A 13,098-nucleotide genomic window follows, 5' to 3' on the forward strand; every position below is an offset into this window, starting at 1 on the left:
TATGATACACAGATACACATTGATATATGCAGGGACTACATGAAATGTGTGACTAAGGAACCAGGACTTTGTGTCATTATGTAATTGCATGGTGTGTGTGTGTGACTATGAACTATGTGTCCACGATGTGTGTCTGTGTGGCCTACTTGGATTCCCTCGACACTATAGTGGAGGTCTCTGGTACAGAACCTTAGACCCCCTCCCCCGATGTGGGGTAGAAATCAAGCAGCCGCTAGGTCTCCTGCAAGTCAGGTGCTTCCTGTGGCCCCATCCAACAGTCCTATCCCACCCAGAAGACAAGGTCACCTCCTCCTCCCCAGCCCCCATCACACTGGAGCAGCTCTAGTTGTACCAGCCTCAGCCCCCACACAGCCACACTCCCTGCAATGCCGCCTGGGGGATGGGGGCGTCTCCATGGTAAACAGTGATGGTTGATGGGCAAGGGACTCTCCTGCCACTGTGCACAGACCCTGGAAGCTTACAACCCAGGGGAAAAAAAAAATATATATATATATATATATATATATATATAGTCTTTCTAGGGCTGCACCTACGGCATATGGAGGTTCCCAGGCTAGGGGTTGAATTGGAGCTGCAGCTGCCAGCCTATGCCACAGCCACAGAAATGCCAAATCCAAGCCATATCTTGAATTTACACCACAGCTTACGGCAATGCCTGATCCTTATCCCACTGAGCAAGGCCAGGGATTGAACCTGCGTCCTCATGGATGCTAGTCAGATTCATTTCTGCCAAGCCACAGCGGGAACTCCCACAACCCAGGAAATTTAAAAGCAAGTTAATCCTGGGAGTTTCTGTTGTGGCTCAGTGGGTTAAGAACACCACTAGTATCCGTGAGGATGTGGGTTCGATCCCTGGCCCCACTCATTGGGTTAAATGGATCCGGTGTTTTCTGAGCTGCAGTAGGTTGCAGATGCTACTTAGATCCAGAGTTGCTGTTGTTGTGCTGTAGGCCAGCCGCTGCAGCTCTGATTCAACTCCTAGCCTTGGAACTTCTATATGATGCAGGTGTGTCCCTAGAAATAAAAAATAAAATAAAATGATCAAAAAGATAAGAAAACCCCTGTCCTTCCCCTACCCCTTAAAAAAAAAGTTAATCCCCAGCCCCCAGCCCTGCCACTCACCAGGGACAGAGCCTTAGCTGATCTGGGCCCCCACCTGATAGCAGCCTCCAGCATCTGGGGAGTCTGATAATGCTTGCCTTGGCAGGGAGTTTGTGCCAAGTCCCGCCATCAACACGGTTGCTGCCGTTTATTGGGGAAGGGGAGAGCCAGAATGTCCTGCCAGAGGCAAGGGGGCTCTCAAAATTCCTTTCTAGAATCCTTATTCTGTCTGTCACCCCTTCTCCAGGAAAGTAACTGAGAGCATGTCCCCAAGTTTCTCCTTCTCTGGGAACCCAGTGCCTCACTGCCCAGCCCCTGAACCCCCAGCCCCTGAACCCCCAGCCCCTGAATATCTGATTGGCTTTGGATACAGGATGAGTCTTTAAGGCTCAGCCCCAAACAGCCCTAGGCAAGTCGGTTCCCCAGAAACAGTGACCCACGCCTTTGCCTGCCCCTTATCAGGGGCTGCAGCCAATCAGCTAAGGGCAGAGAGGAGCCCTCCAAGGGGCCAGCAGAGCCTCAGAGCCCACGAGGCTGCCAAAGGAGAAGAGGCCTGAGCCCCAGGGCAGGCACCAGCCAGCCATGGCTGCAGCAGAGACCGCCTTGCCCTCCATCAGCACGCTGACCACCCTGGGCCCCTTCTCGGACACACAGGAAGACTTCCTCAAGGTGGGGTCAGGTGGGGTCTAGACGGGCTGGCTGGGGTTCCAGGCCCAGACCACAGAGCTGGGGGATCAGATCTGCATCTTTACCTGGAATTCAGAGACCTGGTCAGGACTGTGAGTCCTCAGTGCAGGCCAGGGTTCTGACCTTGGTCTAGGGGCCTATTTCTGTCACAGAAAACTAAGGCTGGGAACTGAACAACATGGACATCTAGACTCAGGGAGACAAGCTCAGATATCAGAGGGAAATTGCAGATATGTCTAGGGGACACCCATGAATTAATCTTGGGATTAGTTTTGTTGGGGGACAGGGAAGGAGTTGAAGATTCTGGGGGGAAACTGAGGCAAGGCTGAGCCTTCCCTAACCTTCCATTCTTGGCTCTGTCAGCCCTTCCCCCACGCCTCAGTGTGGCTCTAGATAATGTAAGCCTTATCGGCTGTCTCCAGCCTGACCCGATAGACCTCTGTCTCTGGAGCTGAGATGGGGGTGGGGGGCATGAGGACGACAGTGTGAGGGAGTGGGACAGACTGACATGATGGACAAGCAAACAAGATTCCTTTCCTGAGCCTCTGGCCAGCCTGCCCCCATCAGGGCATCCGGGCCCCCCATCATCTCTGGGCAGGATACCCTGGTGTCCACTGAAGCTTCTTGCTACCGGCTCCCTCCCACAGTGGTGGCGCTCTGAAGAGGTGCAGGACTTGGGCCCAGGTCCCCCCGACCCCACCGGGCCACCCCTCCATGTGAGGCCGGAGTTGGAAGACGCACCCAAGGAGAACGAAGATGATGAGAGGGACGTGGCTACCCCCTGGGACCTGGATCTCCTCCTCACCAACTTCCAGTGCCCAGAGCTGGGCAGCACATCCCAGACCTGCGCGCCCCAAACTTGCACCCTGGCTCCTGGCGAGGGCCCTGGGGCGCAATTCCCAACGCCGCCCGATGTTCTGGGCACTTATGCAGGCGGCCCAGGGTTGGTGGCTGGGATCTTGGGTGCCGAAGAGCACCCGGGCTGGGCGCGCCCAACCCCACGAACCCCGGCTCCCGACGCCTACGTGGGCCCAGCCCTGATCCCAGCCCCCGAGCCAAAGGCGCTGCCGCTGCAGCCGATGTACCCGGGGCCAGGTGCGGGTTCCTCCGGTAGCTACTTCCCGCGGACCGGGCTTCCAGTGCAGGCAGCCCCGGGCGCCCCCTATGGGCTGCTGTCCGGGTACCCAGGGCTGTACGCAATGCCGCAGTACCAAGGGCACTTCCAGCTCTTCCGTGGGCTCCCGGCCCCGGCGCCCGGCCCCGCTACGCCTCACTCCTTCCTGAGTTGTCTAGGACCCGGGACGGCAGGTGCAGGACTCGGGGGGACCACAGGAGACTCAGGAGGAACCGCAGAGGCTGCGCCATCCAAGCGCAGCCGGCGATCTTGGGCACGCAAGAGGCAGGCGGCCCACACGTGTACGCACCCCGGCTGCGGCAAGAGCTACACTAAGAGCTCGCACCTGAAGGCACATCTACGCACGCACACCGGTGAGGGGGCGGGGCCCGGCTCAGGGGTGGGGCTGGGGCGGAGCCTTGGAAGAGGAGTGCGGTCTAGTTGGAAACCTAGAGCGAGGGGCGGGGCTAAAGCAAAATCTCGGAGCAAAGTGCTGCGGAAAGGCTGGGACCCGACTGAGACACCAGGAGTCCAACCCCAAGCGGTGCAGAAAGCGGGTGGGGACAGAGAAGGGATCTGGAAAACCTGGGAAGCGTTTTGGGGAACCGACGGGTAAGATCTGGGCCTGGGGAGTTCCTGTTGTGGCTCAGCATCCATGAGGAAACGCGTTCCATCCCTGGCCCAGCCCAGCGGGTTAAGGATCCGGCGTTGCCGCAAGCTGCGGTGTGGTGTTGCTGTGGCTGTGGCCCGCAGCTGCAGCTCCGATTCGACCCCTAGCCTGGGAACATGCATATGCCACAGGTTCTGCCCTAAAAAGCAAAAAAAAAAAAAAAAAAAAAAAGATCAGGGCCCGGGACAGGCAGAGAAGTAGAAAGCTGGACCAGAGGTGTAGGGAATGGGGCTAGAGGGACTGAGGGGAGGGGACAATTCTAAATACCAGGGGTGGGGCCAAAGATACAGGGTTCAGGTTTGTGGCAGCAAGAAGCGGGAGTTAGGGGTTCTGGGGCCTTAACCAGGGGTATGAAAATTAGGTTGCTTGGCATGGAGGCGGAGGCAGACTGTAGGGGGTGTGCTGGAGCTCAGAAGAGTTAGTTGCAGGAGCCCTGACGCCCAGGCAGGTCCTGAAGAGTAAAGGAAAATAGCCGGGAAACAGAAGAGGGTGGGCTTAGGAGGAGAAGCCAGGTCCCAAAGAGCCAAAAGATGGGTGGGGACGAAGAATAGTGGCAGGGAAGAGGAGGGATGAGGCCTATTCTTCGGGGTCTGCACAGAGGATGGGCCCACGTGTATAGACCTGCACTGGGACTCAGGAAGGAGGGGCCAGGTCTAGCAGGGAGAGAGTGGAATCGCCGAAGACAGGGCCTGGAACACCAGGTGGATTTCTAGGCTCAAGAGCCAAGATCAGGGTCAGGATTGGGCAGCAGCTGGAAGGCCCCCTGGTGCAAGGGAGGGGCTGGAACACAGAGGAGAGTGCCAAAGGATGGAGACTGTGATAGCATTAGGATGCGCGCACAGGGTACCAGGGCACAGGAAGTAGGACCAGTAGTGTAAAAGATGCGACTTGTGTCCAGGAAATGAAATCGAGCCTGCTGCCAGGTCACAGAAGGTTCGGGGCCACAGAGGTCGCACCTGGGTGCAGACTCAGGCTCTCCCTGGAAGAGTGCCTCCTTAAATTTTGCACCCTAGGCCCTTCACTTGCCTCATCCTAGTCCCAGCCAAGGTTGGGCAAAGGAGTGCGGCCCAATTCTGGAGAGGACCCTGGAACCAGGTGGGACAGACAGTGGCGCTCAAAGCTCCCTCTTCCCTACAGGGGAGAAGCCATACGCCTGCACGTGGGATGGCTGTGGCTGGAGGTTCGCGCGCTCTGATGAGCTGACCCGTCACTACCGAAAACACACCGGACAGCGCCCCTTCCGCTGCCAGCTCTGCCCGCGAGCTTTTTCCCGCTCCGATCACCTGGCCTTGCATATGAAGCGTCATCTTTGAGCCCAGCGCTGGCACTTGGACCTTCCCCAGGGACTGGGGTTGGAACCCGAATGGATCCACACAGGGTGGTTTTCCCTCAGATGAACCCTTGTCAGGACTCTTGGCCCCACAGATCCACCATAAGATCAAGGACTGGCCCATAGAGAGACCTGAGGGAGCCTCCAGTGAAAGCTCCCACATGTCCTTGACCACAGGGAGCCACACAGTGACACACAGTCACATAGACCCGGCAAGATAGACCTCCAAATAAATGGACTCGGGTGGACACTTAAACACTTCTGACAAAGAGACAGACCCTCAGAGAGCTGGACCATCAGACCAGTTCATAGGTGGCCCTAGAAAGCTGAAGGGGTTGTGGGATGAGGCTTGTCAGAGACCCTGGTTCTAGAAGACTTCACACTGTGACTCCTGAAGCTCCACATAGTGGCTGGCATCTGCTGTGAATGGTTATGGGTCCTGTAAAAATGCCCCTCCCAGATAAAGCTTCAGTGTTTGTCTGACTTCGTGGGTTTTGGGTGCTGGAAGATGGGAGGAAGCTGTAACCTCAGAGGTGGTATGGGGTGGGGGCAAACACACACTCTCACCCTCATATCATAAGGCTGGGCAATCCTCTTTGGGCACAGCAGGCCTTGGCCGCTCCCCCACCCCAAGGTCAAGCTACCTGGTTCTTGCCTCCTGCCTTGAAATCCAGGGACGTTCACATCCTCCATTTAAGAACCCTCAGCTGGGTGCCAGAGCCCCAGCATCCTTCACCCTGCCGCAATCCAAAGTGAACCCTCGAATCTTGGGGGTGGGGGGTGGGGGTGGGACACGCAGAATGAAGCGGGAGGACCAGGAGCCCAAGCGCCTTTTTTTTTTTTTTTTTGTCTTTTTGTCTTTTTGCCATTTCTTGGGCCACTCCCACGGCATATGGAGGTTCCCAGGATAAGGGTCTAATTGGAGCTGTAGCCACCGGCCTACACCAGAGCCACAGCAACACGGGATCTGAGCCGTGTCTGCAACCTACACCACAGCTCACGGCAATGCCGGGTCCTTAACCCACTGAGCAAAGCCAGGGATAGAACCCTCAACCTCATGGTTCCTAGTAGGATTCGTTAACCACTGAGCCACGACGGGAACTCCCCAAGCGCCTTTTAAGAGAGCAAACCTTGGGAGTTCCCGTTGTGGTCCAATGGGTTAAGAACCTGACATATTGTTGATGAGGATGCGGGTTCCATCCCTGACCTCGCTCAGTGGGTAAGGATCTGGTGTTGCCGTAAGCTGCAGGCGTAGGTCGCAGATGAGGCTCGGATCCCGCATTGCTGTGGCTTGGGCCAGCTGCTGCAGCTCTGACTGGTCCCCTAGCCTGGGAACTTCTCTATGCCTCAGGTACGGCCCTAAAGAGAGAGAGAGAAAAGGCTAGGCTGAGGGTGAGGGAGAGGGAGAGAGAGAGGAGTTCCCGTCATGGCTCAGCGGAAAAGAATCTATTAAACATGAGTACCTAGGTTCAATCGTGGGCCTCTCTCAGTGGGCTAAGGATCAGGTGTTGCTGTGGCTGTGGTGTAGGCTGGCGACTACAGCTCCAATTGGACCCCTAGCCTGGGAAGCTCCACGTGCTACAAAAAAAGAAAAAAAGAAAAAGAAAAAGAAAAAAGAGAGAGAGAAAGCGAGAGAGAGCAAACAAGAAGCCAGGGTCAGAGTGATGGAGTAGAACGAGGTTACATGCAAGAGTGTTGATTGAGATTAGCCCGAATTGAAAGAGACGGAGGCAGGGCCTAGTGAAGAAACGTGTGCTGTGATTGGCCAGGAGCAGAGTCGGAGCTCAGAGAAGGGAACCACCTTGCCGTGAGGGGGCGTGGTCTATGCCGAGCCAGAGGGTGGAGTCTATCCGGGACCAGTCCGCCACCAGCAGGAGCTGGCTGCACACAGGCCGGAGCGGGGGTGGGAGCCTACGGGAGTGACTTGCCCAAAAGGAAGCCCCGCGCCCCCCACCGCCCTCCCCGCCTTTTCAAATCTCTGATTCTCGACTCGCGGGCGGAGTCTCTGTCCTCGTGAAGTCCCGGGTTTGGGGTTTGGGGAAGTGAAAGTCAAAAGGGGCCGGGCTGGGCAGAGCTCGTGACCCCCGCGCCTCGCTGTCCCAACACAGATTCCTAGACCTTTAGCTGTATGGCCACGCTGAGCCCCCTGCTATTGGCCGCGCTGCTCTGGGTCCCTGTGGGGACCCTGACCTGCTACGGAGACTCGGGGCAGCCTGTGGACTGGTGAGAAGGCGGGCGCTCCGGGGATTGCTGCACTCCTGGGTGAGGACTGGGGTTCCATCTCTTCATTTCTGTCCGTTCTCCAACGTCCAGGTTCGTTGTCTACAAGCTGCCGGCCCACAGCAGTCCCGGAGATGTGGCTCAGAGCGGGCTCCGGTACAAGTACTTGGACGAGGAGTCAGGAGGCTGGCGCGACGGCGCGGGGTCCATCAACAGCTCCACAGGCGCCTTGGGCCGCAGCCTGCTGCCGCTGTACCGAAACACCAGCCAGGTGAAGGGACCCCCAGGGTGGAACTTTCGGTAGGACTCTAGAGTGGGCCTGACCCGCGGGAAACCTTCACGTTGCCCTTGTCCATCTTCCCCAGCTAGCTTTCCTGCTCTACAATGATCAACCGCCTAAATACAGAGGATCTCAGCACTCTTCCAACCGTGGGCACACGAAGGGTGAGGCCAGACTGGGGGTGCGGGGAAAGGGTTTTGGTTTCCCTCTGCATTTTCCCCAGCTTATCCTGGGCCGGGGGGTGGGGGTGAGGATGAGGGGGGACTGTTCTGTCAGACCCTAGGCATGTTTTTCCTTTTTCTTTTTCTTTTTTTTTTCATTTTTGGCTGCCCGGAGGCATAAGGAGTTCCCAGGCCAGGGATCAGATCCCAGCCACAGTCTCAACCTAAGCTGAAGCCAGGTCCTTAACCCACCATTTGGGGTTAACCCACTGTGCTGTGTGGGGTCGGAGATCAAACCCAAGTCCCAGTGTTTCCTAGCCTCCAACAAGCCCTTTGTGCCACAGTGGAGCTCCTGTTTTTCCTTACATCAATGTTGTCCTTCTTCTGGGCTATGAGAATTTATGGCTGTGGAATCTGAGCTCAGCAGTGGTCCTGACACTGCCTCCACAATCTCCAGACAAAGAGTGTTCCTGGTTGCACATGTGCTTGCCTGTGACTGCCTCAAGCAGTCCCCCTGACCCCCAATTTTTGGTTCAGGTGTACTGCTCCTGGACCAAGAAGGGGGCTTCTGGCTAATCCACAGCGTTCCAAACTTCCCTCCACCTTCCTCCTCTGCTGCATACAGCTGGCCTCCTAGCGCCCGAACCTATGGGCAGACACTGATCTGCGTATCTTTCCCTCTCACCCAGTTCCTGAATATCAGTAAGTGGAGACAGGGAGGCGGGTGAGTCCCTGATTCCCAAGCCAGCAACTTGAAACAGTCCCTCATTTTCTTCTCCCCTTGCCCTCTAGGCAGACAGCTGACCTACACCTACCCCATGGTGTATGATTACAAGCTGGAGGGAGACTTCGCCAGGAAATTCCCCTACCTGGAGGAGGTAGTCAAGGGCCATCATGTTCTCCAGGAACCCTGGAACAGCAGTGTAACACTCACATCAAAAGCAGGGGCCTCATTCCAGAGCTTTGCTAAGTGTGGAAACTTTGGAGACGGTGAGCCCTGAGAATGAGGGTTGAACTCTTTCTCTGCACAGAGGGTTTATCCATGGTTGAGGACAGGTCAGGGACAGAGAGGAGGACACTTTGGGAGTCAATTGCATGAGAGGTAAACAAGCACTAGACCTGGGTTCAAATATTGGTTTCTGGCTATGTAATGCTGGTTTAATCAGGGCCTGAACTGGGTTATCTGAAAAATGGGGGTACCATTTTAAAGGGCCATCATGAGTGAAGGGATGCATATAAAGTAGTTAGTAAGGACTATTACTCTTTTTTTTTCTTCTTTTTCTTTTTTTTTTGGGCCACACCCCTGACAATATGGAAGTTCCCAGGCTAGGGGTCGAATCAGAGCTGCAGCTGCCAGCCTACATCTCAGCCACAGCAACACCAGATCCTTAACCTACTGAGGTAGGCCAGGGATCAAACCTGCATCCTCACGGACACTAGTTGGATTTTTAACTCACTAAGCCACAATGGGAATTCCAGGACTATTAGTCTTAGATTTAAATCTTAAATAACCATAAATTTCCTAGGTTATCAGGAATGGAGGGAACTGAGTTCAGAGAGAATTGGCCTAGGGAATCCCAAGCAGTGTCCTTGACCTTGCCCATGCCTTTCCATCCTCTACAGACCTGTACTCTGGCTGGTTGGCAGAAGCCCTTGGCAGCAACCTGCAGGTCCAATTCTGGCAAAGATCTGCTGGAATCCTGCCCTCCAACTGCTCTGGGGTCCAGCACGTGCTGGATGTGACCCAGATAGCCTTTCCTGGCCCAGCGGGGCCAAACTTCAATGCCACAGAAGACCACTCCAAGTGGTGTGTAGCCCCAGAAAGGCCCTGGACCTGTGTGGGTGACATGAATCGGAACAAAAGAGAGGAGCATCGGGGTGGGGGCACACTGTGTGCCCAGCTGCCTGCACTCTGGAAGGCCTTCAAGCCTCTGGTGAAGGCCTGGGAGCCCTGTGAGAAGGAGAACAGGGCCTTCTCTCCAAGAAGCCCAGCAAAGGATTAAGGCTCAGGGGCCAATTCAGACTTCAGTTTGAATCTGTTTAGTCCCCTCTCAACAGTTCAGCCTTAATTGTGTGCCTCTGTGACTCAGTCTACTCATCTGCAAAATGGGAATCCTAACACCTGCCTCAGGATTGCTAAGGAATAAAAGTGAATTGGTGAATGAGGCTGTTAATCTTTTCTTCAGGTGGGAACTAGGATTCAGAACAACACTTCAGTTTGCTAAGGATGTGGGGGCAGCTGGCAGAAAGGTGAGACACCAAGTGGGACCACAAGGAAGAATGCAGCCAAGGTTCACCTCTCCTCTTCATGGTAACCAGGACTAGAGCTCCACCCCTCAACAAGCACACAGGCAAAGGGGCAGAAACAGGATGTTCTGCCTTGCTAGGGGAGGAGGGGTGAGCCCCAGAAAGCTCACGCAGCACAGAAGCACTTTATTTATATGTGTACATATGTATACAGGTGGCTGTACAGCGCAGGGCCAGCGGCTCCCTCTGCTATGGGCCTGGGGGCATGGGGCAGGGCGCCCCTTTTTTGGTCAGGCCTGCTGGGGGCACAGCTTCAGCAGGGCACCTTGAGGTCAGCCCCACCTCAGGCTTGGTGGTTGGGACCAGAAGGGAAGCAGGTGGGGCTGGGAGCCCCGCACTGCTGGGCACATTCTTTGTTGGGGCTGGGGAGGGAGTCTGGGGGTCTGGGGAGAGCTTGGGAGAGACAGGTTTGGAACGAGGCCCGCTCAGAGTGGTCCGCTCCTCCACCACTTCCAGCACCCAGCGCTCCCGGCCCCGGGGGGCCTCGGGTGCAGGAGGCGACAGGGGTGCAGATTCCTGCAACCCCTTGGAGTCCACACCAGGGGGCTGGGACACCTCTGCTTTGGCCCCAGGCCGCACTGGCTCTACGACAATGGGCACCGGAGGTGTGCCTGCTTCACCAGAGCTGCTGCGCCGGCCCGTCTCATGTTCCTGCACTGGGCTCAGCGCGGCCTTGGCCACGGCCCTGGCCCCCCCACCCATGCCATCCTCTGTCTGCACACTCTGGTGTTGCCTGCTGCTGGAGTCCCGCTCTAGGGTCCGACCCCCGGGGGTCGTCACACGGGGCGGGGTGCAGGCCTCAGCGCCGCCTGGGGACTCCTTCTCCTTAATCAGTGCCGGCGGCCTGGGGGCGCCCTCGGGCAGCAGCGGGTCCGCGCCCAGGCTCAGGGGCGACTCCTGGCGGCCCAGGCGGCGGACTGCGACCTGTCGGGACGCTCCGGGACCCTCAACAGGGGGCGTCTCGCCGTCCGACTCCGCGAGGCTGTGCAGTGCCAGCTCGCCATGGAAGTCCTTGCGGAAATCCGGGTGGCCCACCTCGAGGCTGTGTTTGCGCAGTGCGCCCTTCTTGTCGGCGCCCAGCGAGGCTCCCAGCTTCTCGGCCGACTGCACGCGTTTGAGGAGTGGCGAGCGCGGAGGCTCGGCACTCTTGGGACGCGGCCGCACCACCGGTGGGGACGAGTGCAATTTGGCTGGGAAGCTCTGGGTCGTATGCGAGCTGCCCACTGTGTGGCCGGGCAGGGGCGGCGGTGAGGCCTGCGTGGGGGACGGCGTGTGCGCCAGCGGCGACAGTGGGATGTTGCCGGCAGACTTGCAGCGCGCAGAGCGGTACTGGCGGTGCAGCTTTGGCGACAGACCGTGCAGCGTGCTGGGCCGGATGTGGTGCGAGGCCGACGATGCCGGCGAGTTGGGCGTGCTAGAGGCCGGCGAGCTGCTCTGGGACGAGGCTCCTGGGGGCGGGCGGGAGAAGGTATTGAGGGCGGGGGGCGGAGGGGACACCGCGAGGGAACCTCCCCGCCACCGCCCGCTGCTCTCCCCCAGCGCAGGCGCAGGGCCTACCTAGGTAGGCGGAATCAGGCGTGGAGCGGTAGCTGTGGGTGGGAGAGCGCGCCGGCAGCCCGTGCGTGGGCGAGCCCGGGAGACTGTCGCTGGACGACAGCGAGCGGTTCAACGACGACAGCGAGCGGCTAGTGTGCAGCAGGTTCGACTGTTTCGTGATCTTGCGGAAGAGGGAGCTGCGCTTTTTGCTGGAGGACCAGGGAACAACCTTCCCTAGCCCAGACTCCAAAGGTCCCGGCTCCTCCCACCTCAGGTCTCCAAGGCACCTCCTGGGACCGCCCACCGCTTCTGTCCCTTCCTCTCCAGCTACAACCTCCCTATCAAGACCCTCTGACCCTCTTGCCCTCTTAGGACCTACCCCCCACCTTTTTTTTGGCGGCGGGATATGGAGCTCCTAGGCCAGGCAGCTGAGGCAACACGGGATCACACTATGCTAGGCCGGGGATCAAACCCTCATCCCAGAGCTCCCAAGAAGCCACCGATCTCGTTGCGCCACAGCAGGAGCACCTACTCATTCCTTTCTGACCACTCTCAGTCCAAGCTAGAAACTCGCAGCAAAGCACAACCAGGGGAGTTCCCATTGTGGCACAGCAGAAATGAATCCGACTAGTATCCATGAGGATGCGGGTTCAGTCCCTGGCCTCCCTCAGTGGGTTGGGGATCTGGCATTGCCGTGAACGGTGGTATAGTCGCAGAAGCCGCTCAGATCAGAGGTTACTGTGGCTGTGGTGTAGGCTGGCAGCTCTAGCTCTGTTGCAACCCCCTAGCCTGGGAACTTCCATGTGCAGAGGGTACAGCCCTAAAAAGAACCACCCCACCCCACCCCCGCCTCCACCAACCAGCTTTTTTCTGGCTCCGCCCACTAGTCTACCCTCGCCCTCTGCAGCTAAACCCACCTATCAGGGCAGGAAGAAATTCACTGAACTCAGCCTGGCCCCTCTCATTCAAATACGCACTTTTTTTTTTTTTTTTTTTTTTTTTTGGTCTTTTTAGGGCCACACCAGCAGCATGTGGAAGTTCCCAGGCTAGGGGTTCAATCAGAGCAGTAGCCTCTGGCCTACACCACAGCTCAGGGCAATGCCAGATCCTTATTCCACTGAGGGAGGCCAGGGATCAAAACCACGTCTTCATGGATACTAGTCCCTTGGTTACCATTGAGCCACAACGGGATCTCCTCCCACTTTCTGCCTGTCCAGGCCAAACCCACTAATCAAAACAGAAAATTCTTCTGTCCCCACGCACCTATCCCAACTCATCATACCCATAAGGGAAGAAATTATTTCTACTGGCCGAGTCTTGCCTGGAATGCGCATCTTAGATAGAAATCTCTTCCCTCAGACCTTTCCAGTAGATGATTCAGCAAGACAGAATCATCTACTGGACAGCACCCTTTTAGTCCACATCTGCTTGCTCTGCCCTAGACATTGCCACAGACGCTTCCCCTGCAACCTGCTATCCTAGGAGTTTGGCACATCTTCCTTTCCTGGTTCCTCCCACTTTCCCAGCCCCTCAATCTGTCTTGTTTTTGCTCTTCACTCAGTGACCCCAGCCAACTTTCTGTGCATGTCCATGCTTTTGTCCCCACCTTTGCCTCTCCCATGTAAGCCTTGGACATTGCTCAAAACTGGAGTGTTCCAGCGGCCTGGGGCT

The 13,098-nt window shown here is 57.1% G+C and overlaps 3 protein-coding genes across 10 annotated transcripts in view; 2 read left to right on the forward strand and 1 right to left on the reverse strand.

Annotated features, from left to right (window-relative positions):
* Positions 1-1,653: 1,653 nt before the first annotated feature.
* Positions 1,654-5,388, forward strand: KLF1 (KLF transcription factor 1). The gene is given in 3 exon segments (NM_001134350.2): positions 1,654-1,791; positions 2,457-3,297; positions 4,731-5,388. Coding segments are annotated over 3 exon segments (1,104 nt in total). The 5' UTR covers positions 1,654-1,704; the 3' UTR covers positions 4,907-5,388.
* A 1,393-nt stretch (positions 5,389-6,781) lies between these two features.
* DNASE2 (deoxyribonuclease 2, lysosomal) lies at positions 6,782-9,746 on the forward strand. Of its 3 annotated transcripts, XM_085009697.1 has the most exons (7): positions 6,782-6,826; positions 7,032-7,146; positions 7,237-7,414; positions 7,509-7,587; positions 8,122-8,286; positions 8,377-8,574; positions 9,208-9,746. In XM_085009697.1, exons 2-7 carry the CDS (start codon positions 7,052-7,054, stop codon positions 9,585-9,587), a joined length of 1,095 nt encoding a protein of 364 aa, XP_084865823.1. In that variant the 5' UTR covers positions 6,782-6,826; positions 7,032-7,051; the 3' UTR covers positions 9,588-9,746.
* Positions 9,747-9,997: 251 nt separating this feature from the next.
* Positions 9,998-13,098, reverse strand: part of MAST1 (microtubule associated serine/threonine kinase 1) — a 31,166-nt gene continuing 28,065 nt past the window's right edge. For 4 of the 6 annotated variants that reach the window (XM_085012720.1, XM_021083720.2, XM_021083721.2 and 1 more), the window contains 2 exons: positions 11,449-11,636; positions 9,998-11,339 (listed from right to left, as the gene is read on the reverse strand). In XM_085012720.1, coding sequence (XP_084868846.1) covers positions 10,081-11,339; positions 11,449-11,636 — 1,447 coding nt within the window. In that variant the 3' untranslated portion in view covers positions 9,998-10,080. The remainder of the gene's footprint in view (positions 11,340-11,448; positions 11,637-13,098) is intronic. The other 2 variants (XM_085012722.1, XM_085012721.1) reach the window with 1 other exon arrangement.

This window comes from Sus scrofa, chromosome 2 (genome assembly GCF_054392235.1).
Source record: "Sus scrofa isolate SSC_HxYL_T2T_F1_AM1 chromosome 2, Sscrofa_HxYL_maternal_Yorkshire_Landrace_v2.0, whole genome shotgun sequence".
NCBI lineage: Eukaryota > Metazoa > Chordata > Mammalia > Artiodactyla > Suidae > Sus > Sus scrofa.

What these genes read in the sequence shown, in the direction of transcription:
- DNASE2 (XM_085009697.1), top strand. Translation starts at nt 7,052, where the DNA reads ATGGCCACGCTGAGCCCCCTGCTATTGGCCGCGCTGCTCTGGGTCCCT. An exon ending in CAACCGTGGGCACACGAAGG is followed by an intron (nt 7,588 to 8,121) that starts GTGAGGCCAGAC and finishes TTTTTGGTTCAG; the next exon opens with GTGTACTGCTCCTGGACCAA. An exon ending in GTGTGGAAACTTTGGAGACG is followed by an intron (nt 8,575 to 9,207) that starts GTGAGCCCTGAG and finishes CATCCTCTACAG; the next exon opens with ACCTGTACTCTGGCTGGTTG.